General features: G+C 37.2%; 2 protein-coding genes across 2 annotated transcripts in view; both read left to right on the forward strand.

Annotated features, from left to right (window-relative positions):
- DYNC2LI1 (dynein cytoplasmic 2 light intermediate chain 1) overlaps positions 1-19,732 on the forward strand; it is a 38,246-nt gene extending 18,514 nt beyond the window's left edge. The window contains exons 6-13 of the mRNA XM_061432214.1: positions 3,465-3,651; positions 4,849-4,917; positions 5,509-5,586; positions 9,189-9,265; positions 9,847-9,917; positions 13,692-13,789; positions 14,424-14,516; positions 19,437-19,732. Coding sequence (XP_061288198.1) covers positions 3,465-3,651; positions 4,849-4,917; positions 5,509-5,586; positions 9,189-9,265; positions 9,847-9,917; positions 13,692-13,789; positions 14,424-14,516; positions 19,437-19,499 — 736 coding nt within the window. The 3' untranslated portion in view covers positions 19,500-19,732. The remainder of the gene's footprint in view (positions 1-3,464; positions 3,652-4,848; positions 4,918-5,508; positions 5,587-9,188; positions 9,266-9,846; positions 9,918-13,691; positions 13,790-14,423; positions 14,517-19,436) is intronic.
- Positions 1-22,768, forward strand: part of PLEKHH2 (pleckstrin homology, MyTH4 and FERM domain containing H2) — a 524,875-nt gene that overhangs the window by 130,326 nt on the left and 371,781 nt on the right. The window lies entirely within an intron of this gene.

The following is a 22,768-nucleotide window of genomic DNA, read 5'->3' on the forward strand; positions in this document are numbered from 1 at the left end:
TGTTAACAGGATAATTGTTTTTCCGTAACTAGCTGGTAATGTTGGCTTTCTTTGTCCAGTGATTTTTTTTTCTTTTAAAGAAATAAAATTTAGTGTCTTTTACTTATCACAAAAATCTTTTATGATCATAAGGAAAACTTGGAAAAATAGCGAAACGTACATGAAAAGTAAAAGCATCTGTGATCACATGAAAAAAGGACTATTCTCAACATACGGAGGTATTTCTTTCAGTGTTTTCAGGGTTGTCAATATACTTTGTACAGGTATGAGATATTGTGTATACACATTTAGATCTTGCTTTTTCACTTAAAACCACCATTTCCCCCGACATTATTTTTTTAGAATCATGGGATTTTTACAGCTGTGTAGTTCTCATTTGTCCTTCTTTAACAGAGACAAATAATTGAAGGTGCCTGGGAATTAGGGCAACTCATGGTGGTGTGGCTGAGAGGAGATGACAGGGGCGGGGAGCAGCTGAAGGAACAAGAGCTGCCGGCCAGCCTGGCCTGAGGCAGACAGGAGTAAAAAGGCTGGGAGCAGCTCTTCCCAGACTGTGAGCTGGCTCCGGTTCTGGCCCTGTTGTCACATCACCTTTCTGTATTACCTCACTTCCCTTCTCTAGACCTTATGGGCTTGTAGAAATTCTGGTTTCTGCAGGAAGCCAAATCTTTCCACAGTTTCACTGCCTCTCTTTGTGAGTTCCTGGTCTTCTTTCCATGGAATCCCAGAGCAGCTGGAGCCTGCCTTAGGAGAGAAGAGGGGTCAGGGTGATGATGAACAGAGGGCAGGGGCGCCACAGGCCTGGGTCCAAAGCAGCTTGCTGAGTGCTTGACAAATTCATGGAAAACATTTCACTCCTCGTTAGTCGCAAATCTCAGAGTGTTTTGTGACTGGAATTAATTCGACATGTAATTTCCTTGAGTTGGACAGAGCCCAGCCACCTTACCAAATGCTGTTAGATACTGTTTTTCTTTAAAATGACTGTTCATAGAATAATTATAGATGCATTGAACATTTCCATAGACCTTAGATAATTGGTAAGAGAGCATTTCCTGTGGTCCACTTCCCTGTTTTCAGAGGTAGTGTGTTATAAAAAAATTTTTTAGCTGTCATTTTCTATGAAGGCAAAAGTAACACAAGTATTTGGAGTGCAGTGGAAACATAAATTTTAATCGTAGAAAAAAGTTGAATAATCCATTTTCCCTTTGGTTAAAACAAAGTTATTTTCATTTGGAAAAAATGATACACTTTATATATATTTTACCACAGTAAAAAAAAAAAGCTAAACTATGGTCTTTTTTTTTTTAAGATTAATCATGCTAAAACTCTGAAAATAAAATTATTTTCCTTTATATGTATATATATATATATATATATACACACACACACACATTATAATTAAGAAAAGCTGTTTCTGAGCTTATTCAAATGAAAGATATGGTTGGCTAGACAATTTAATGGCATAATAACTTTATAGAAAATCTTAGGTAATGTCTGAAAAGACTACTTTCTGGATTTAGACCTATAGTATAGAATTTAGCTATTGTTTTGCTTTACACAAAATAGCTGATTTGCTCAAACTAAACAAAATAATTGTTGTTTGGTCACTAATTTGTCCAACTCTTCTGCAACCCCATGGACTGCAGCCTGCCAGGCACCTCTTTCCATGGGATTTCCCAGGCAAGAATACTGGAGTGGGTTGCCATTTCCTTTTCCAGGGGATCTTCCCGGCCCAGGGATTGAACCTGCATCTCCTGCCTTGACAGGCGGATTCTTTAGCACTGAGTCACCAGGAAAGCCCATATAACTTGACTATATTATAGCCAGCCTATATTATAATTCCTTGCTATTTCTGCTAGCAGAATGTTTGCTCTGTTGATCAAAGATATATTGGCCCATGATTATGGCTGTTCAGACTTATTATAACCATGTTCTGTAATACTTCTAGATTTATGTTTGTTTTTTATTGTAAAATAACATAAAATTCACCATTTTAGCCATTTTTCAGTATACAGTTAAGTGACATTCAGTATTATTCACATTGTTTTGGCACCATCACCACCACCCCTCTCCAGAGCGTTTCATCTTCCCAGATTGAACCTGTACCCATTAAACAATAACTTCCTACTTCCCCCTCTTCCAGCCCTTGGCAACTACCATTCTAGTTTCTGTCTCTATGATTTGACTACTCTCGCTACTTCATGTAAATGAAATCATCCTTTTGGGTCTAGTTTATTTCACTCAGCATAATGTCTTCAAGATTCATCCATGTTGTAACATATGTCAAAATTTCCTTCCTTTTTAAGGCTGAATAATATTTCATTGTATTCATTTACCACATTTTGTTCAGCTGTTAACCCACTGATGAACATTTGGGTCATTTCCACTCTTGCAATCGTGAATAACGCTGCTATGGACATTGGTGTACAAATACCTGTTTGAGTCCCTGATGTCAAAACACCCAGAAGTGGAATTGCTGGATCCTCCTATAATTTTTTGAGGAACAACTGTGCTGCTTTCCACACTGTCTACTCTGCTGTTTTATATTCCCATTGGCAGTGCCCCAGGGTTTCAATTTCTCTCTATTCTTTCCAACACTTATTATTTTCTGGATTTTTAAAATTTTTTATTGTAGCTATCCTAATGGGCAAGAAATGGTATCTCATTGTGGTTTTGATTTGCATATCTCTAATGATAATACTGAACATCTTTTCCTGTGTTTATTGGCCATATGTATGTCTTTAAATACAGAAATATGTATATGAGTTCTTTGCCCATTTTTAAATTGGGTTGTTTGTTGTTGCTGAGTTTAGAGTTATGTTTGATATACATGAACATGAGCATGTGTGCGTATGGTCATGGTGGTGGAGTGTGTGGTGGCCTGGAGTGAGGCAGCAAGGCCTTTCAGAGAGGTAGCAGGGTACAAGCAGAAAACCATGTGGCTCTGGGTCTAAATACCAGCTCTACAGTTCACTAGCTCTATGAGTCTGTGCCTCAGATTTCTAATCCATAGAAATGCCATCGTAACATTTTCCAGGAAGTCTTGTTGGGTTAGGAGGAAATAAGCTAGGTAGACTCCAGGCAGGGTCCATCAGTAAATGTTTCCTTCTGCCTCACCACATTGTTGTATTGTTGCTGCTGCTGTGATGATTATTTTTGCTTTCCTTCTGTGGAACACACAGCACGACTGAATCTAAACATGGCACTGTTGGATCCAATTGCACATTATGTGACCTGGGTTGTTATTAGTTCAAACAAGAAGTTTGGTTGTAACACTTAAATACCGCTAGGGAAAAGCACTGGAATAAATAAGGCTATAATTTTGGCATATTTTTCTTAGAAAATTGCTATGTTTTTTTTCTTATAGTGTTACTCTTAGAAAATACATTTCAGTATAGTAGGGTTTCAAATGGTAATTATTTTGAGTCTTTTTTTTTTTTTGAAAGATATTTTTATTTCTTTAGGACGTTTTCTATTGTCCTTGTTTTGGATCTTTCAAAACCTAATGACCTTTGGCCCACCATGGAAAATCTGTTGCAAGCCACAAAACTTAACATAGATAAAGTGATCATGAAACTGGGGAAGAAGAATTCTAAAGCAGCTTCTGAAATGAGACAGAAGATGTGGAGCAATATGCAGAAGGACCATCCCGTGAGTTGCTGCTGGGATTCTTCTTGGAATTCTTAGCCCCACACATAGTTAAAGATAACATCACAAACAATTTCTTTAGATTTTTATGCATGAGTTGAAATTCACTTGATGTGGATGAACCTGTTCACTGGAAAATTACAGCAATTTAATAAAACCTCAGAGCAAAACAAGGAAAAAGATTTCATATGTCTTCTCGTTAGACATCTACCGTGATTGTTATGGCATATTACACCAATCAAAAGGAACAGAGTTTTAAAGTAGTAGTTTGATACTGATTTTATAATCTCTGTGAAATGAAGATACAAAACCAGGTTGTACAAATGTCACCTAGCAAAGACCAGAAAAGGATACAGTTTTAAGCAAGGAATAGAGTTTCAACAGCCTTTACTGTCATTCTATACATTCATTAATTGTCTGTCACATAATCAGTATCTTTTTATCATCTGATAATTAAATTATCAAGTTGCAATATGGTAACACAAGTCTTTTATGTACAATCAGGAATGTCATCATCTAGAAAACTAAGAAAGGTATTTTATATTGCCCAAAGTTTATATGAGTGTTTTACAAGAGGAATATCAAACAAAACTGGTAGTTATGGTTCCTGTATATGCAGTATAAATGTTATTATGCTGCTGCTGCTGCTAAAGCGCTTCAGTTGTGTCTGACTCTGTGCGACCCCATAGACGGCAGCCCACCAGGCTCCCCCATCCCTGGGATTCTCCTGGCAAGAACACTGGAGTGGGTTGCCATTTCCTTGTCCAATGCATGTAAGTGAAAAGTGAAAGTGAAGGCACTCAGTCGTGTCTGACTCTTAGCGACCCCATGACTGCAGCCCACCAGGCTCCTCCATCCATGGGATTTTTCAGGCATGAGTACTGGAGTGGAGTGCCATTGCCTTCTCCAAATGTTATTATAACAAACAGTTAATACAAATAACTTAAAAAAAAACAGGAAGGCAACATATAAGAAAATAAAAGAACAGAACATGAAGAATAAATATGGTAGCTTAGGGAACTGTCATTTCTAGTTTTATGCTTGAGAAATGTAGCTTCACAGATTAAATATTGGAGCAACCTCTGTCAAGCCGACAATGTTAACACTGTGGGCAGATTTGAACTGACCTAAGTCATAGAAATTGCTGAATACATAGTAGTAAACAATTACAGTGAATCAATGAAATATGTTTGTTAACAGGATCGTGAATTACTTGACCCATTTCCAATTCCTCTGGTCATAATCGGAAGTAAATACGATATTTTTCAGGTGAGCTCTTCCACTTCTAGTTGAGCTTGTGGTACACACTTGTCTAGCCTTTATAGGAGAGAAACAAATGTAATAATGAAATGAGAAAAATGACTCGGGGCAGGGGAGAAGTCAAGGAGTCACACATCTTAAAGATTTTGGAAAAGGGAAAGAGAAAATAGGTGAAGAACAGTAAATACAGTGGAATGATGGGGATAAGGCAGAAGATTTAGAAACTGAATCCAGTCCAGTCACCAAGGGACAGGACTTATGTCCCAACTTTTAAATTGAAGAAAGTAGAAAATTGGTTTCTTCTTATCTTTGCTTGTCAGAGAATCCTTGGGGTATTCCACTTGATAAAATGTGTGCTTGTATCTAAATTCTACTGGGCTAAGCGTTTAAACAAGGAAAGATCTGACAGTGTAGCTCTAGAAGGCTGCAGCTATTGCTCAGCTTCTACAGAACCAAATGCCAAAGTAATGGAATCCTACTCAAGGTACATTTCAAAAAATAAAGAAGAAAGAATCTATTTCTGTATTTAATAATTTGTACTTTTCTGCTACAGATACTAGTTCTCTTAACTTTTTTCTTTTTAATAACATACGTCTTTAGGATTTTGACTCTGAGAAGAGGAAGGTAATATGCAAGACACTTCGATTTGTTGCACATTATTACGGAGCATCATTAATGGTTTGTATGTTTCCTATCCTTTGGGTTTGGACAGTAACAAATTTGGAAAGATTACCAACTTGGTGCAGAATAATGAATGCCGATGCTTTTACTAATGCTTGTCATTCTCTCCTTTCCATTACCATTGCCCTCAAAGCCTCTTGTTACAGAGTGTTCATAATTTATTTCTGGAACACACTGCTAGATAGCCTACCATTTGCTTGAAGTGAAAGTTCTACATTTTGAATAGCCATAAATCCCCATCTGTCTTAGAGATAAATTGGTTATTTATCTATTCATCTTTTAGTTTTCCATTAAGAATTAGAATCTATATTCACTTAAAAAAGACTAACAATTTTTTTTTTTTTTTCAAAAAAGCTTTAAAAATGCTATTTGTTGTAGAGGTTAAAAATAATGAACTTGGGAGTCATGCTGCCTGGATTCAAATCTCAGGGCAACCATTTACTAGAAAAGGGGTCTCAGATAAGTCACTTAACCTCACTGAAGCCTTAGTCTCCTCCAGGGTAAAATGGACAAAAATAGTCCTACCTTCATAGGGTTGTTGTGAGTGAGGGTTAGTAGCAGGAATATACCTGAAACCCTGAAACCCTTAGCACAGGGCCTGACACAAATCTCAATAAAGGCTGGTTCTTGTAACTGTTAGCATTATCTCTTCCACAGCAGGACCAAATGTTGCTAGATATCCTCTAATGCAATAAAATATAAAAGCATGTTTATTTCTTTAAAAATTCCTCCCATTTGAACGCTCTCTTTTGCCCTCTAAAGCAAAGTGCTCAGAGGAACCTGTAGACAACATGGCCTAGTCCCCAGCTTTCATGGCTAATATATTAAGACTGAAAGTAACAAGTATGATCTGTATTTAAAATTCTTATACTTTCCAGAATACTCCAAATACATTTTATTATGTATTTTCTTAAAAATCATCACCTTTTATGTGTGTACTGTATCTACCTACTTGCATATTAGATTGACAAAGTATTTTGGAAATATTCTTTTCTAAAAAATATTTTTCATATTTTTTTCCATTATGGTTTATTACAGGATAGTGAATATAGTTCCCTGTACTGTACAATAGGACCTTGTTTATCCATTCTGTATATAATAGTTTGCATCTGCTATTTCCAAACTCGCAATCCAACTTTCCCTCACCCTCTCTACTCTGCCTTGGCAACCACGGAAATATTCTTTACTGTTTTGAAAAGATATGGAGAATTCAAACTAGCTTACTCATTCAGGGTACAGAAGCAAAGATCATGGATCTTATAGTTTCTTACTTTCGCTTCTAGATAAAGCTCCACATTTACTTCTGTTTAGTTAGCTGAGGAAAATCCCTCTCTTTGTTTAGAAACAGATTACATTTTGATGATCCATCAGTGCCCAGTCTGGTCTTATCAGTAAGAATGTAATAACAGATGAAGTCAGATCAACCCAGGCCACAGCAGACCTGCAATTAATCATGGCTCTCAAGACCCTAGAAGTCCAGGGACTGGGGAAAGGATCTGAGAATCTTTCATCTCAGCTGTCAGTAAATCAGAGGTTGGCTTTAGAAAAGCACTCTGGACCACCATGGAAACCATACAGCTTTTCTAGCTTCCCAAATCAAGGAGAGCGGCCAGAGCTAACAAGGCCCCACCTTTCAGTTTCACTTCCACTCTGACCCTCGAGTCCAGACTTTGGTACTTTCTGCTTTCCAAGGTTCAATGATATGCAGCAGTTTTTGTTTTTTTTTTTTAAACATAGTTTATCCTTTATAATTCAGTCAAGAATACTAATTCAGTAATATGAGCAATCTGATCAAGTTAATTAAAAAGAGAAAAACATTGGTAAGTAGGACCAGATTCAGTGGAGAGACCCCAGGATGGTAGGGAACTTAAAATTATGATATATGAGGAACAGCATAAAATGATATTCTGGCATTTGGAATGTGATAACAGTCTTTAAATATTTGAAGGACGGATCCACGGGAAAGGGGTTAAATGTATGCTTTCTTAGAGTCAAGAACAAGGAATCATTGGGGTTTAATTCAAATTAAGAAATTTCTAATACTGCCATTATCTGAAAATGGAATGAGTTGCTTTTGGAGATCATGAATTCCCAGGCATTGAGTTCATAAGTAGAACTCTACATATATTTGTGGAGGATATTTTCGAGGCAACTGATGCAGCAGATAGGGGTAGGGATGGGGTTGAATTAGAAAAACTTCTCATGTCCTCCCAGCCCTGCAGTCCTATGAAATACACTTGTGATGAGGTTTTTTTTCCTCACCATATAGGGAACATAATAGAGAATACAATGATGATGATAAAAAGTTGTGTTTTTAAAATTCAACTGAAGTTTTCATATTAGAATATTGTCTCAATAGAAGCATAAAATAGTTTCAATTTTTAAAATGTATCAAATCTTATATAGTCACATGAGTGTTCTCCCTTGAATAGCTTCCCCCTGGGAAGTTAAGTGTTCGTCGCTCAGTCCGACTCTTTGGGATCTCATGGACTGTAGCCCGCCAGGTTCCTCTGTCTGTGGAATTTTCCAGACAAGAATACTGGAGTGGGTTGCCATTCCCTTCTCCAGAGGATCTTCCCAATCCAGGAATTGAACCCAGGTCTTCTACATTGCAGGCAGATTCTTTACCTTCTGAGCTACCAGGGAGGCCCTTTCCCTGGGAGCCTGTTCTTAATCTGAAAAGTGAAAGTGAAACTCAGTTGTGTCTGAATCTTTGCGACCCCCCATGGACTGTGGAATTCTCCAGGCCAGAATACTGGAGTGAATAGTCTTTCCCTTCTCCAGGGTATCTTCCCAACCTAGGGATAAAACCCAGGTCTTGAACGAATCTTATTCTGAACACTGATCTTTTTACCTTATAATTACATTTCATTTTGGTTCAAGATTGTTTTTCCTACTTTCATACATCTTAGTCATTCTGAATTGGCTGGGTGACCTTTGTATTTCCAAACATTCAAAATTAGTCTTAAAAGGTTTTGTAGGGTAGCCATATGTCCTGGTTTTCATCTGATTTCTCAGCTTAATGATAATAGTACCCATGCAGTTTCATTCTTCTAAAATATTCTGGTTATGATCACTTGGTTATAGACCACCACTGAGAATAGTCAGTAGCCTACTTTGCAAACTTTAAAGGCAAATCTGAAGAGAGGTTTTAAAGTTGTTTTAGTGAGTATCAGTATTGTTAGACTAGTCTGCAGCTCCCACATTAACTGCTTTGAGGACAACAGTATGCGTTTGGATGGAAAAGTTATTTATGATACATACCTCCTATTTTTTAACCAACCAGATTGCATTTTGGTAATGATTACAGTCCATTTGTGGGAGTAGCTGAAATGATCAGTGCATAAACACAAGTACATACAATAAATATATCGTGCACTCATGAAATTTGAAGAGTGAGTTAAAACAAATTTATCGAGATTTCTTTCTTTTCCTTTATTCGGGTTTTGTTTTGTTTACTCAAACAGGAGATTTTGTTGGGCAAATAAATAGTAATTCTCTCTGCAGTCTGTACTTGTTGAAAGCCATGTTTATTTTACCTCTTTCTGTGATTTGAAAGCTGAGCGTGTAATTTATTGTCCTGATTTTTTTCTTTTTAGTTTACCAGTAAATCAGAAGCTCTATTACTAAAAATACGTGGAGTTATTAACCAGTTGGCATTTGGCATCAACAAAAGGTAGCATTAAAATATTTTTTAATATCTTTTTACTTTTTATTTTGTATTCTCTCATCTGATTACTGTTCTCACAAATCTCTTGTTTCTTGACCGGGAAAAATGCCTCAGATGACTGTTCTTAGATAATTTCATATTATCTCTTGCTTCTTTATATTATTTAAATATTTATCATATTTTACAACTAAAATGTTACATAGTAGTTGGAAACTAGAATAAAATAATCATACTATTATGCTTGTTTCCTTGATCCTGTTACTTCCTTTCCCCTTATTTTAGTAGCTTTCCCACTGTTATCACTATTTTATATTAGAAATGGAATTGATCATTTTAGTAAGTATTTTTCTTAACCTTGCTATCTTTCTTGGTTTTGATTTGAGGTAATTTGGGTCTTTTTTTCTCCTATAATATCTTTATTAGAGCTATACTTTATTTTTTGAATTGGTTAATAATCATTCACTTATTTTGAGAAATGCTCTCATAGGGGCTAGATATAAAACTTGGCTCTTGTATTTACAGTAGGGAATGGCAGGATATTTGATTGCTGAACTAAATTAGATTCTTTTTTCTTCTTATCCGTGTAGCAAATCAATATGTGTGGATCAGAATAAACCTCTGTTTATCACAGCAGGATTGGATTCTTTAAGTCAGATAGGTTGGTGAACTTATTAAGATTGTTCCATTTGTTTTAATTGCTTATTGATTTTATCCTACTGCCTGTTCACTTCATCTCCAACATCTCCTAACCCTAACCATGGTTTCTGGTTTCATTATTATTGTCGTCATGTCTTGTGTATTTATTTGTATACATTGTATTGATGCAGAATGCATCACATTGACATATTTGTGATGAAAGGGATGTTGGCATATGAGCGACTGATTTCTGATCTCTATACCACTAAAAAAAAATTGCATGTACTTTCTTTCCCTCACTGATTTCCAGGTACTTTTAAATTTTAGCTCCTTGGGTTTAGAAGAAAATCAGAAGGATAGAGTAGTCAGGAAATTCAAAGCTATATATTAAAAGCAATGATGAAAAATATAAGAAATTCAAGTGTTGGAATAACTCAAAAGAACACAGTTGCATTAACTAGGTATGCCTTAATTTTTTGTTATGTAAATACTTCATCTAATGGGATGTTGGTATGTTTCCTATACTTATCCCTAGACTCACGAAGCAGAAGAAATTTCAAGAGTTTATGTGGTCAAGCTCCCTGTCTTCTCACAGAAGTAATCTCATTGTAGAGATTTTGGGGCCTAGCAACTCTGTACTCTGTGGTTGGCATAGTTGGGTTTTAACACCAATGGACAGTGGTTTTCTTTTTTCCCACCCCCCATTACTCTTACATGCTGAAGTTGACTTCAAATGTAGAGATCTTTGTCATGGGATTATAGATTGAATTGGAATGAAAAGAACAGAGGTGTTAATGAGTGATTATAAAGACTGATTTTTATAATTATAATTATTATAATTGCCAATTTAATTTCATTAGCAGTGAGAATCACTGTGTGTAATGATAGAAATGCTGATGGAAATCTTTTGCCCCTGTAAGTAGTCAGAGGTCAGAAAAAGGTCGAAAAATACTGAATTTAAAAAATCATGGAGCTTGGACCTCATCAAAGTCAAAAACTTTTGCTCTTAAAAGCCCATGTGAAAAGAATAAAAAGATATGCTACAATCTGGGAGAAATTTCGAACTACATGCTTTACAAAGGACTAGTATCTTGAATATATAACAGTAAAAAAAAATCCAATTCGAAAATATGTAAAGGATATGGCCAGATATTTTCATTATGGATATACAATAATGGCAAATAAGCACATGAAAAGATATTTAATACATTTTTTTACATGAAGGAAATGCAAATTGAAACTACATTGATATATTACCACACACTTACCAGAATAGTTAAAATATAGTCGTAACACCAAGTGCTGGTGAGAGGATGTGGAGAAATTGGATCACTCATACATTGCTGGCAGGAATGTAAAATAGACACTCTTTTTCTTTTGAATTTTTTATTTTGTATTCTGGAGGAAGGCATGACAACCCCCTCCAGTATTCCTTCTTGGAAAATCACGTGGACGGAGGAGCCTGGTGGGCTGCAGTCCATGGGGTCACAACGAGTTGGACATGACTGAAGTGACTTAACATACATTAACTGCCTTTTGTATTGGAGCATAGCTGATTAACAGTGTTGTGGCAGTTTCAGGTGAACAGCAAAGGGACTCAGCCATACATGTATCCATTCTCCCCCAAGCCCCACTCCCACCCAGGCTGCCACATGACATTGAGCAGAGTTCCACGTACTAGACCATAGGTCCTTTTGGTTATCCATTTTAGATATAGCAGTGTGTACATGACCTTCCCAAACTCCCCAACTCTCCCCTTCCCCCAGCAATCATAAGTTCATTCTCTAAGTCTGTGAGTCTTTCTGTTTTGTAAGTTCATTTATATTATTTCTTTTTAGATTCCACAGATAAGGGATATCATACAATATTTCTCCCTCTCTGACTTACTTTACTCAGAATGACGACACTCTCTAGGTCCATCCATGTTGCTGCAAATGGCATTATTTCATTCTTTTTAGTGGCTGAGTAATATTCCATTGTAAATATATATACACCACATCTTTATCCATCCCTCTGTTGATGGACATTAGGTTGCTTCCAGGTCTGGGCTTTTATAAACAGTGCTGCAGTGAACACTGGGGTGCATGTATCCTTTCAGATCATGTTTTTCTCCAGATAAATGCCTAGGAGCAGGACTGCAGGGTCATAAGATAGCTTTTTTTTTAGTTTTTTAAGGAACCTCCATAGCAGCTGGTCAACCACTCTTGAAAACAGTTTGATGGTTTCTTATAGAACTAATCATATAGCTACCATATGACCTAGAAATTGCACTATTTGACATTTATTTGAGAGAAATGAAAATGTATGTTCACATAAAAATCTGTACATAGATGTTCATGATATGTTTATTTGTAATAGCCCAAAAGTGGAAACAACCCAGACATCATTCAACAGGTAAATGGATAAACTGTGGTATATCCATACCATGGAATACTTACTACTCAGCAATGAAAAGGAACAAACTATTGATATATACAGCAACTTGGTTTACTCTCCAGAGAATTATACTGAATTTTAAAAGCCGATCAGAAAATGTTACATACAGTTCTATTTATATAAAATTCTGGAATGAAGAAATTTTAGAAATGTAGGAAAGATTAATGGTTGTCAGAGGTTAGGGACAGAACTGTAGGCAGGGAGGGAGGGAGGGAGAGGGATTGAGAAGGAGGTGGGTTTGGTTATAAAAGAGCAACACGAGGGATCTTCCTGGGAATGAAACTGTTCAGTGTCTTGACTGTGGTCAGGGATACATGAGCCTACAAAGGTGATAAACTTGTGTACAGCTTAATACACACACACACAAGTGAGGACAAGGAGGAAATTTGGGAAATCTGGGTAAGAGTGGTGGGTGTGATCACTATCTTAGCCACCAAAGTCGTAAGGAGGCCCTGAAAGATAGAGTGAAACAGTGAGCAATGTAGATGCTAGCATAGAAAGAATGAGATATCTCAGACTATGCATTGAAAAATGTCCAAGAAGTGGCAGCATATTTTCAAATTTTTCACATTAATTTTTAAGTTATACAGGCAGTACATATATGATCAAGTTTAATATTCCATTTTCTATACATGTGAATGTGGTACAGAAAAAAGACGACTTGTTTTAATACAGTTGTATTATTCTGTGTCATCTTGAAGTTTTCCTTTTTTACTCAATACACCTTAGTGCTTTCTCCATATTAACGCGGCACATAGGTCTGTCTGGAACTTTGGCTGCTGGAGAGTGTTCCAGAGCATGGCTACGCATAGGAATTTAGTTCACTGTACCTCTATTGATGGACATTTCAGCTGAGGCCATTTTTTCACTAATACAAATAATGCAGCTCTGTGAAATCCTTAATGTGTGTATGCAGGTATTTCTAAGATAAACACTCAAACTAGAATTTCTGGGTAATAGGATGTAATCTTTTTTTGTATTTTAATAGTATTTACTGGTGCCATATTACCCTCCAGTATAGCTGTCACAATTTGCATTCTATTCAACAGCACATAAGAACATCTGTTTCCTTAAACATTCACAAACACATGAGAATGTCATATTTTCTATTTTTCCTGAGCATCTACGTAAGTGCATGGAAAGAGAATTACAATTTACTCATTACTCTGGCTCCTCTCCCTCTGGTACTAGAATCTGTCCCAGTGGCCTTGTTACACTGGGTTGAGATAAATTTTAATGGTGATTATAGAAGAAAAGGAAATGAGTGATCTAAGATTTAAGTATCATCTGTTTTATTGATAGTAATAGTTTATAATGTTTTAGTCAATGCAGTCATTTGAATTAAAACTTCCAATTCTAGGACCCCCTCCTCTTCCTGATAATGACATTGGAAAGCTTCATGCCCGTTCACCAATGGAACTGTGGAAAAAAGTGTATGAAAAGCTCTTTCCACCAAAGGTATCTATTCCTCATTCTTTTAAAGCAAGAATTTTCAGCACTATTCAACAGTTGGGCTTCCCCTTGTAGCTCAGCTGGTAAAGTATCCGCCTGCAATGCGGGAGACCTGGGTTTGATCCCTGGGCTGGGAAGATCCCCTGGAGAAGGGAAAGGCTACCCACTCCAGTATTCTAGCCTGGAGAATTCTATGAACCGAATAGTCCATGGGGTTGCAAAGAGTCAGACATGACTGAGCGACTTTCGCCTTTTCGCTTTTGCTGTTATTCATCAGTTATTGGGAAATGTTCAAACAGGCCTATTATAGTAACTTTGTTTTCTACTTACTCAAATCAGTTAAACACTTGCTTAAAATCTACTGTCTGTCTGACCCCGTGGGGCTGAAACAATGGGTAAGACACTTTTCTCACTCTGCTTCCAAACAGAGCTCTTTCTGGTTGGTAGAGAAGGGAGAAACAGTATCCAAGAGGGAGAGAGAACCTGGGGAATTTGAATTGGCCTTCAGTGTTGATGAAGGCTCAAAAGATCAGCCTTCACTGGCTGCCCAAGAAACAGGAACTTGGCTTGTGAGGTAGATGATGGTCATTGAAGGGTTTTGGTTATGAGCATGAAGTGACTTAACAAATTGTGATTTCAGAGTATCAACACACTAAAAGATGTCAAGGACCCTGCAAAAGACCCTCAATATGCTGAAAGTGAAGTTGATGAGATGAGAATTCAGAAGGATCAGGTATTATCCTCAACATTTATTTCATCTTGAGTTTTATCACAGAAATATACTTAGAATTCCATAAATTTTTCTCAACTTATTTACTTAACTTTTTCCTTTCAAAATTATTTAAATAGTATATCTTCACTATTTATTTATATATAAATTCTGATATGCATAAAGAAGGAACTAAAGATCACATAACATTCTACCACCCAGAGATGACTTAGTGTTCACATATGCTTTTTGGACTTGCCAGTATACTTTATGTGGAAGATGGGTAGTGATTCTTACCTTGCTGTTGGGAAGACACTTCCATAATATTGTTTTATTTGTGGGATTATTAGAAGGTTTTGTTTTTTATTAGGACATTTAGATATATCCATACTTTTCTTGGTGGCTCAGACGGTAAAGAATCTGCCTGCAATGTGGCAGACCTAGGTTCAATCCCTGGGTTGGGAAGATCCCCTGGAGGAGGGCGTGGCAACTGATTCCAGTATTCTTGCCTGAAGAATCCCCATGGACAGAGGAACCTGGCAGGTACAGTCCATGGGATTGCAAAGAGATGGACATGACTGAGCGACTAAGCACAGCAGCACACATACTTTTCTCATATCAGAAAGATTAAGGACTGCCTAATCTGAAAGCACATACTTGACAAAACCCAGGAACTCTCAGGAAAGTGATTAAAAGTGGAGACTGCTTTCCATATATGTGCCAGATAGCACCATTTGTGATACACAGCCTGATATAAGAATGTAAGAGTTGGTACATTTTTATCATGATCCAATATTGAGATTTTCCTGGATCTCCTTTTAGTTTGATAAAGCGAGTCATTGTGAAGAATATAACCTTATATAATAAGCACAGTAAATGAAACGCCCTGACCACCTCTCAGGTGGGATTTGTAGAGCTGTATAACTGTTGCTAGGACAAGCTGAACACAACCACCCACTGTGAGCAGGGACCAGGGCCTTTTTTTTTTCTCAGCAGTCGCCTTTTACCTTCCGGGGCCCTAGAATAAGTAAGCAAAACATTTTAAGTACAGAAAACTTCTGAAAAACATGTCATGAATACTTAGAGGGTATTATAGCTGTAGCAAAATGAGAGGCATGTTGCAGGAACACTAAAATGACCTCATGTAACCCTTACTGTGTTTTGCAGCTTGGCTATAGAGATTAGTTGGAAGTCATCTCTGAATTAATATTTATCTAGGAGTTAGTGACTAACTGCCATTGTTGATAAGATTATCTGTTTATATTATACAGTGATCCCTTTTATACATTTATTATTAAAGGGCAGGAGTATTTCTGAGCATCTTAAGGTTTCACATTCAAATCCATCATCCCTAACTGACCTAAAACCATATGAGTTTTGAGTAGAACTGGAAAGCAGCCCCACAATACCTGTATCATTCTTCCCTTGTACCTCACTAATTACCACATTCTCTGGACAAACTTTTTTTTAGACTCACTTGAAAAGTTATAATGTCCGAATTTTGCCTCTGAAGCAGTTTCATTCGTGGTCTTTTAGTAGATGAATTGATTTTAGTTTGCACATGTAGTACCCACCTCTGCTTTAAAAGTCATGCTAATGATTAGCAGTTGATACTCAATTATTTTATACATGTTCACTTCCAAATTTTGACATTCTAATATCCACAACTTTATATATTCTTTCACGTTCTTCCAAAGCCGTTTCAGGGGCTTACATTGTTTCCAGTTGTCTACTGATAAACACAGAAGCTGATTTATGTGTGAGAAAACTCTCTGTAGATTAATTTTGAAAAACCCCTATCTCCTACTAAACATTTAACAATACATTTTCATTTTTTATATGGGCAAGATAGTCGATGCCACTTTTATTAACATAGCCTACAAAAGAATTCATCTGCCGTAGGTGAAAATCTAGTCTACAGCTCTTTCTAAAAACACTGCCTTCTTGATCTTTTAATGATTATTGCTATGCTAACATTTTTCAGTGAAAACAGCATTATAATCTTTAGATTTGATTTGCCTATTAGAAGAAGAAGAATAGCCATCTAAAAGAAATGTCTCATTCAAGGCTTTCCATAATCACACAAAATTACGTCCCTACCTAAAAGCAACTGGTAACTACTTGACGTCTGTACTGTGTGCTGTGTGTCTGCCCTTCAACCCAAACAGTTACTGATTCTTGTCCTTCCTAGGAAGAAAGATGACATCCTATTTCACTGAAAATAATCCAGTGGCATATGAGTGGAGGGCTGGCCCTCGGTCTGTCCGAGTCCAGACGTGATCCTCCATATGACTCCCTCCCATCCCCAAGTCTCATTATTAGTGGCTTAAATAATCAGGCATCAAACAAAAAGTGTGGTACCCTTAAGCTTTGGCAATGAAATCAGAGCACGCCACTTCTAAGATAGGCTAATTCATGAGTCCTGTTCTGAGCCTTTAAAAAAGCCCAAGTCATGTAGAATCATCAGGCAAGAAAGATGTGTCCCTTTAAACCACACTTTACTTAAACCATACTTCTGTTACATTATCCTGCCAGTGAAAGGGGAGGCACTGAGACACAGTATCCCATAGTGCTTTAAGTTCTTGATAGTAGAACATGTCATTTATGATCACTGTCCAGAATCCCTTTTGCTCCCAGTCCCCACTGATGCATGAAGATCCTCACAGAGACTGAAATTAGTCCCCCTGGTTTGAGGATCAACGTTAAGACCCCTTTTCACCTTTTCTGCAGACTAAATGTCTTTCCTAATTAGCTCTCTTTTGTCAGATTTGACATGGGCACCAGAAAATAGTTCCTTGGTATTTACTATTTTTTAAAAGTCTTCCAGTTTTAAAGCACTCCTGATTTTAAGGGAGTCAAGTATAGAAAGCACTTGCTGAATCCTTCTACCTCTTTTCTATATTTTTATTGTCAAAGCAAAAAAAAAATGGAAAAGGTTTGGGTAAACAGTTATTTTTAAGGTCTTCTTGGTTCAACCATACATATACATTTTGAATCCCTGTTTTCAAAAAACTCTTTATAATCCCTAGGCTTATAATTTAAACACAGACACACATTGATTGATTTACATTGATTGATTTACATGTTGGGGGGAAATGTTTTTTACTGTCCTCTATTGAAGATGGTGTTTTAAGCATTATATATATTTATATTTGAAAACTTTAGAAGCTTTTAAGAAGCAGGGTAGAAACCCTTTTTGGTTTTGCTTTCTCTTTTAAAGTGACTCTCTAGAGTGGCCATGAAGAACTGTAGTGCAAAGAGAGCCCTCTTAGTTGCTGTTCCTTTAAAACATCATCACATAATGCTGAGGTCGCATGAGAGCAGTACTAAAGATCTAGTGAACACAGTGAGTTCTGTATCACGCCAGTTACTCTCCATCCTCCTCCTGGCGTAGCTGGGGAACCAGCCCAGTTCTGTCACTTTACAGCTTACAGAAGGGAGAAACTACGAGCACAGCATCTCAGAGCAATGCCCTCACCATTACCATTGGTAAAAAAAAAAATAATAATTCAGCACTTCCAATTAAAGGCAAAGTTTGTGGTAACTGATTACTGTTTATTCTTTATGAGCTAACAATCCTTGAAACCATAAGTTACAGGTAAGATAACTGGTGAACTGAGGTTAATGTCATTAAAATTAAACCAAGCTATAAAGACTACTTTGGAGTTAATACTATGGAAAAAAATTTCTTCGAAGTCATTATAGTGTTTTGAAACTTTCAACATTTTAATGACTTAGAATATATGTACGAAAGAGATCATCTGCCATTTTTCTGAAAATGAGAGTGCAGTTTTCTTTTCCTGGCAACTATGAACTTCAGTTACATTAGGCAAAGGGCAGGGATTGCCTTATCTTGCAGAGTAACCACTTTTTGCTTATCTGAAACAATGATACACTTTGTACACCTAGACACTGAACAACATGGAAGAAGCCAAAAGACAATCCCCTTAGATGGTCCCTTTTGCATGTTAGTTGTCTCATGCAGGTTTTCCCACCTCCACTCAAGTTTATCTTTGTTTTATGAATTGTAAAAGTAACATATACTCAATGGTGAAAAAAATCAAGACACAGAAGTATATAATATAGAAAATGGGAGTGTCCTGCCCTCTCTCCACCTAGCTGCCTTTCTCATTTGGCACATACAGCACTATTATTTTTGTTGGCTGCCTACAAAGTCAGGCGTCAGTGAGCACTGAGGTATTTAATCAGTCCTTACCATGAGATATCTAAGCCATTTCCGATTGCATGCCAGTAGACAGTGCAGTGAATATCCTTCTGCTCTTCTCTATTGTGCTATATGATGGATGTCTAAAGGTATAATCACTGGGTCAAAGGATATGTACATTTTAAATATTGATACTTTGCTAACTTCAACCACAATTTGACAAGAGTTGAACAGCAAATGTTTAAAAATAAGATCATTTTTGTATTCTTAAAGCATCCATGAATGTGAAAGTCATTCAGTTATGTCTGACTCTTTGTGACCCCATGGACTATACAGTCCATGGAATTCCTCAAGCCAGAATACTGCAGTGGGTAGCTGTTCCTTCTTCAAGGGATCTCCCAATCCAGGAATCAAACCCAGGTCTCCCGCATTGCAGGCATATTCTGTACCAGCTGAGTCACCAGGGGAGCCCAAAGCATGCATATAACAATGCCTAATTTTGTTACTTGAAAAACAATGTGTATGCACTATTTATAATTTTGTCTAAAATTTTAATTCATCTCCAGGTGCTACTTAGGCTACATAGATACTCTGAAGACTACATTTCTAGAAGATACATCCCGAGTATAATCATTTATAAAGTAGTTGTCAAGAAATTTTGAGAGTGATAATACTTTTATAAAGGATACACTGTTACACCCCAAAAATGCTAAGGCAGTTTTAAGGCTCCTAGTTTAAATTTTAAAGTTTTTTACTAGTAAAACATGTTTTTGTTTTAGGAACTGGAACAGTACAAAAGAAGTTCTTCCAAGTCTTGGAAACAAATTGAGCTTGATTCCTGAACCTAATTCAACTGTAATGTAACCTCTTTCTTCTTTTCCAAATACAAGTAATATTTTATTAGTTAATATTACAGTAATAAGGGGGGAAAGTTTAGATGTGTAATTTATTAAAGGAAAAGTGGAATTGTTTGTCTTAGTGCAACTCCTGAGATATTTTTAAGTCTCTTAAAAAATTTGTATAATTACATGTAATATTTTTTAAATAAAAAGAATCTTTTGGGACCTACCTTTAACCTGTTTTTAAGTAGTGTATACTTGGTTCAGCACCTATAAGTTTCTGCTTATGTTTTCAGGAATATGAAATTGGGAGCATTTATTAACAGTTGTAGGTATAAGGTTAAGCATTTATATTAGACACATTCCTTCTCTAAGGCATTCTCAGCTATGTCTGGTAGGAAAGTGGAAGTGGGGTCACTTTCACAGGTATCATCATTTTACTCTAATGGTGAGGCATGAGAAGCATCTGAAGTATTTATTTAAAAGGCACATACCTGAGGAGCAGTTAAGATGGTGGCATGGTAGGATATGAAGCTCCCCTTTTCCCACAAATGCAAAAATACATCTACATGTGGAAGGATTCTTACAGAATATCTACTGAATACTGGCAGAATACCTCAGACTGCTGAAAGAGCAAGAAAGTCTCCAGGTAACCGGATAGGAAAAAAGATTAAAAAGAAAATGAGAAAGGAATGGGCTGAGACCTGCACCCCTGGGAGGGAGCTGTGGAAGAGGAAGGGTTCCTGCACCCTGGGAAGCCCCCTCACCAGAGAGATCTGCCGGGACGGAAGGGGAGCTTCAGAGCCTCAAAGGAGAATGCAGCAGCCAGAGTAGAAGAAAAACTGTACAGATGGTCTTGGTGGCAACCTGAAACACCAGTCTGCCAGTGTGGGCAGGGAACGTGTCAGAACTCAGGCTTTCAGAGATCAGACCTGGAGAGAGGACTAAGATTAGCTGTGCAGAAACAGCCTGGGAGATGTTGTTGGAATCTAGTGTGACCACAACTGAGGGTGTGCATGGAGGAAGCCCAGGCCATCTTAGAGGCCAGGTGTCACTGGGGGCGGATCCACCACTGTAGCCTTTTTCTTTGTGCACAAACTTACAGAGGGCAGGACCCCACCTGCACTGGTTACAGGGTTGGTGACAAACCACCACCACCTCCCTTGCAAACTCTAGCAACGATCATGAACTGCCTCCACTCGCGCTGCATGCTCCAGGGGCGCAAATGAGCCATCACCACCACCAAGACCCTCAGGACTGGGCACCGGCTGCTGCATCTGCACACTCCCTGTCAAGGTGATAACCACCAGCACATGCTGAGGAAAGACACAACAGGCATCTACACACTAAATACAGCCCTCATACCAAATATAGTAAATCCACACAAGCTAGACAAGGACACGCCAACATAAATAGCCCTTCAAGCAACAGTAGATGATTGTTTCTTCTAAATTCAGAGTAAAAGAAGTACAAGTAAAATGAATACATAGAGGAACCACTCCCAGGTAAAAGACAAGAGAATTCTCCTGAAAGAATAAATAATGAAACAGGCCTCTGCAGACTACTAGACACCAATTTGAAAAAGGAGATAATGAAAATACTAGAGGCAGTAAGAGAAAAACAGAAAAAGAGTTACAAGGGAACTCCTATAAGGTTATTAGCTGATTTCTGTACAGAAATATTGCAGGCCAAAATCAAAGCTACAGTGAACTATCATCTCATACTGGTCAGAATGGCCATCATCAAGAAGTCTACAAGCAATAAATGCTGGAGAGGATGTGGAGAAAAGGGAACCCTCTTTCACTGTTGGTGGGAATTTAAATTGATAACAACTACTGTGGAGTACAGTATGGAGATCTCTTTAAAAACTAGAATAAAACTACCATCCAACCCAGCAATCCCACTACTGGGCATAAACCCTGAGGAAACCATAATTGAAAAAGACACATGTACCCCAGTGTTCATTCCTGCACTATTTACAATACCTAGGACATGGAAGAAATCTCGATGTCCATCGACAGATGAGTGGTTAATGAAGTTGTGGTACATATACACGATGGAATATTACCTTGCTATGAAAAGGAACACATTTGACTCAGTTCTAGTGAGGTGGATGAACCTAGAGTCTATTATACAAAGTGAAGTAAGAGAAAGACAGATACTGTATATTAACACATATATATGGAATCTAGACAAGATAGTACCTATGATCCTACTTGCAGGGCAGCAAAGGAGACACAGACATAAAGAACAGACTTTTGGATACATTGAGGGAAGGAGAGGGTGGGATAATCTGAGAGAATAGCATTAAAACATACACATTTCATATGTAAAACAAATAGCCAGTGGGAGTTTGATGTATGATGCAGGAAACCCAAAGCCCATGCTCTGTGACAACCTAGAGGGATGGGGTGGGGAGGGAGGTGGGAGGGGAGGGTTCAAGAGGGAAGGGACATATGTATACCTATGGCTGATTCTCGATGATGTATGGCAAAAACCATCACAGTATTGTAAAGTAATTATCCTCCAATTAAAAAACTATTGCAGGCCAGAGGGGCATGGCAAGATACATTCAAATACTGAAAGAGAAAAATCTGTAATCTAGAATACTCTGCTCAGCAAGATTATTATTTAAAATAGAAGGAAAGAATTTCTCAGACAAGCAAAAACTAAAAGAATTATAGCAATACTAAGCCTATCTTAAAGGAAATACTGAAAGGTCTTCTCTAAATAGAAAAGAAGTAAGAATCTGTAGGAAAGAGAAAATCACAGTTGGAAAGTAAATCACTTAAATAATCCAGTACACAATTTAAAAAATCTATGACAGTAATGATAACCACAATGAACAGCAAAAGGATGAACATGAAGATATAAAAGAGGACATCAAAATCATAAAATGTGGGGAAGGAGAGTAAGAACATATAGTTTTGTTTTCCCCTAGAATGTGTTTGAGTCTATACGACTACCAGTCCAAAGCAAGTAGATATAGAAAGGGATTAATGTACTTGAAGAACGGGGTAGCCACAAATTAGAAACATACAACCGATTCATAAAATATGAAAAAGAAGAGCACATAAGTATAATACAAAAGAAATAAAAGGAAAAAGGGAAAAGAAGAAATATAGTCAATAATAAAACAAAGTTTAAAATGGCAATAAATACATAGCTTGAATACATATGTGTCAATAATTACCTTAAATGGCAATGGACTAAATGCTTCAATCAAATGGCACAGGGTGGCAAATTGAATAAAAAACATGAGCCTACAATAT

This window comes from Bos javanicus, chromosome 11, assembly GCF_032452875.1.
Source record: "Bos javanicus breed banteng chromosome 11, ARS-OSU_banteng_1.0, whole genome shotgun sequence".
NCBI classification, from domain to species: Eukaryota; Metazoa; Chordata; class Mammalia; order Artiodactyla; family Bovidae; genus Bos; species Bos javanicus.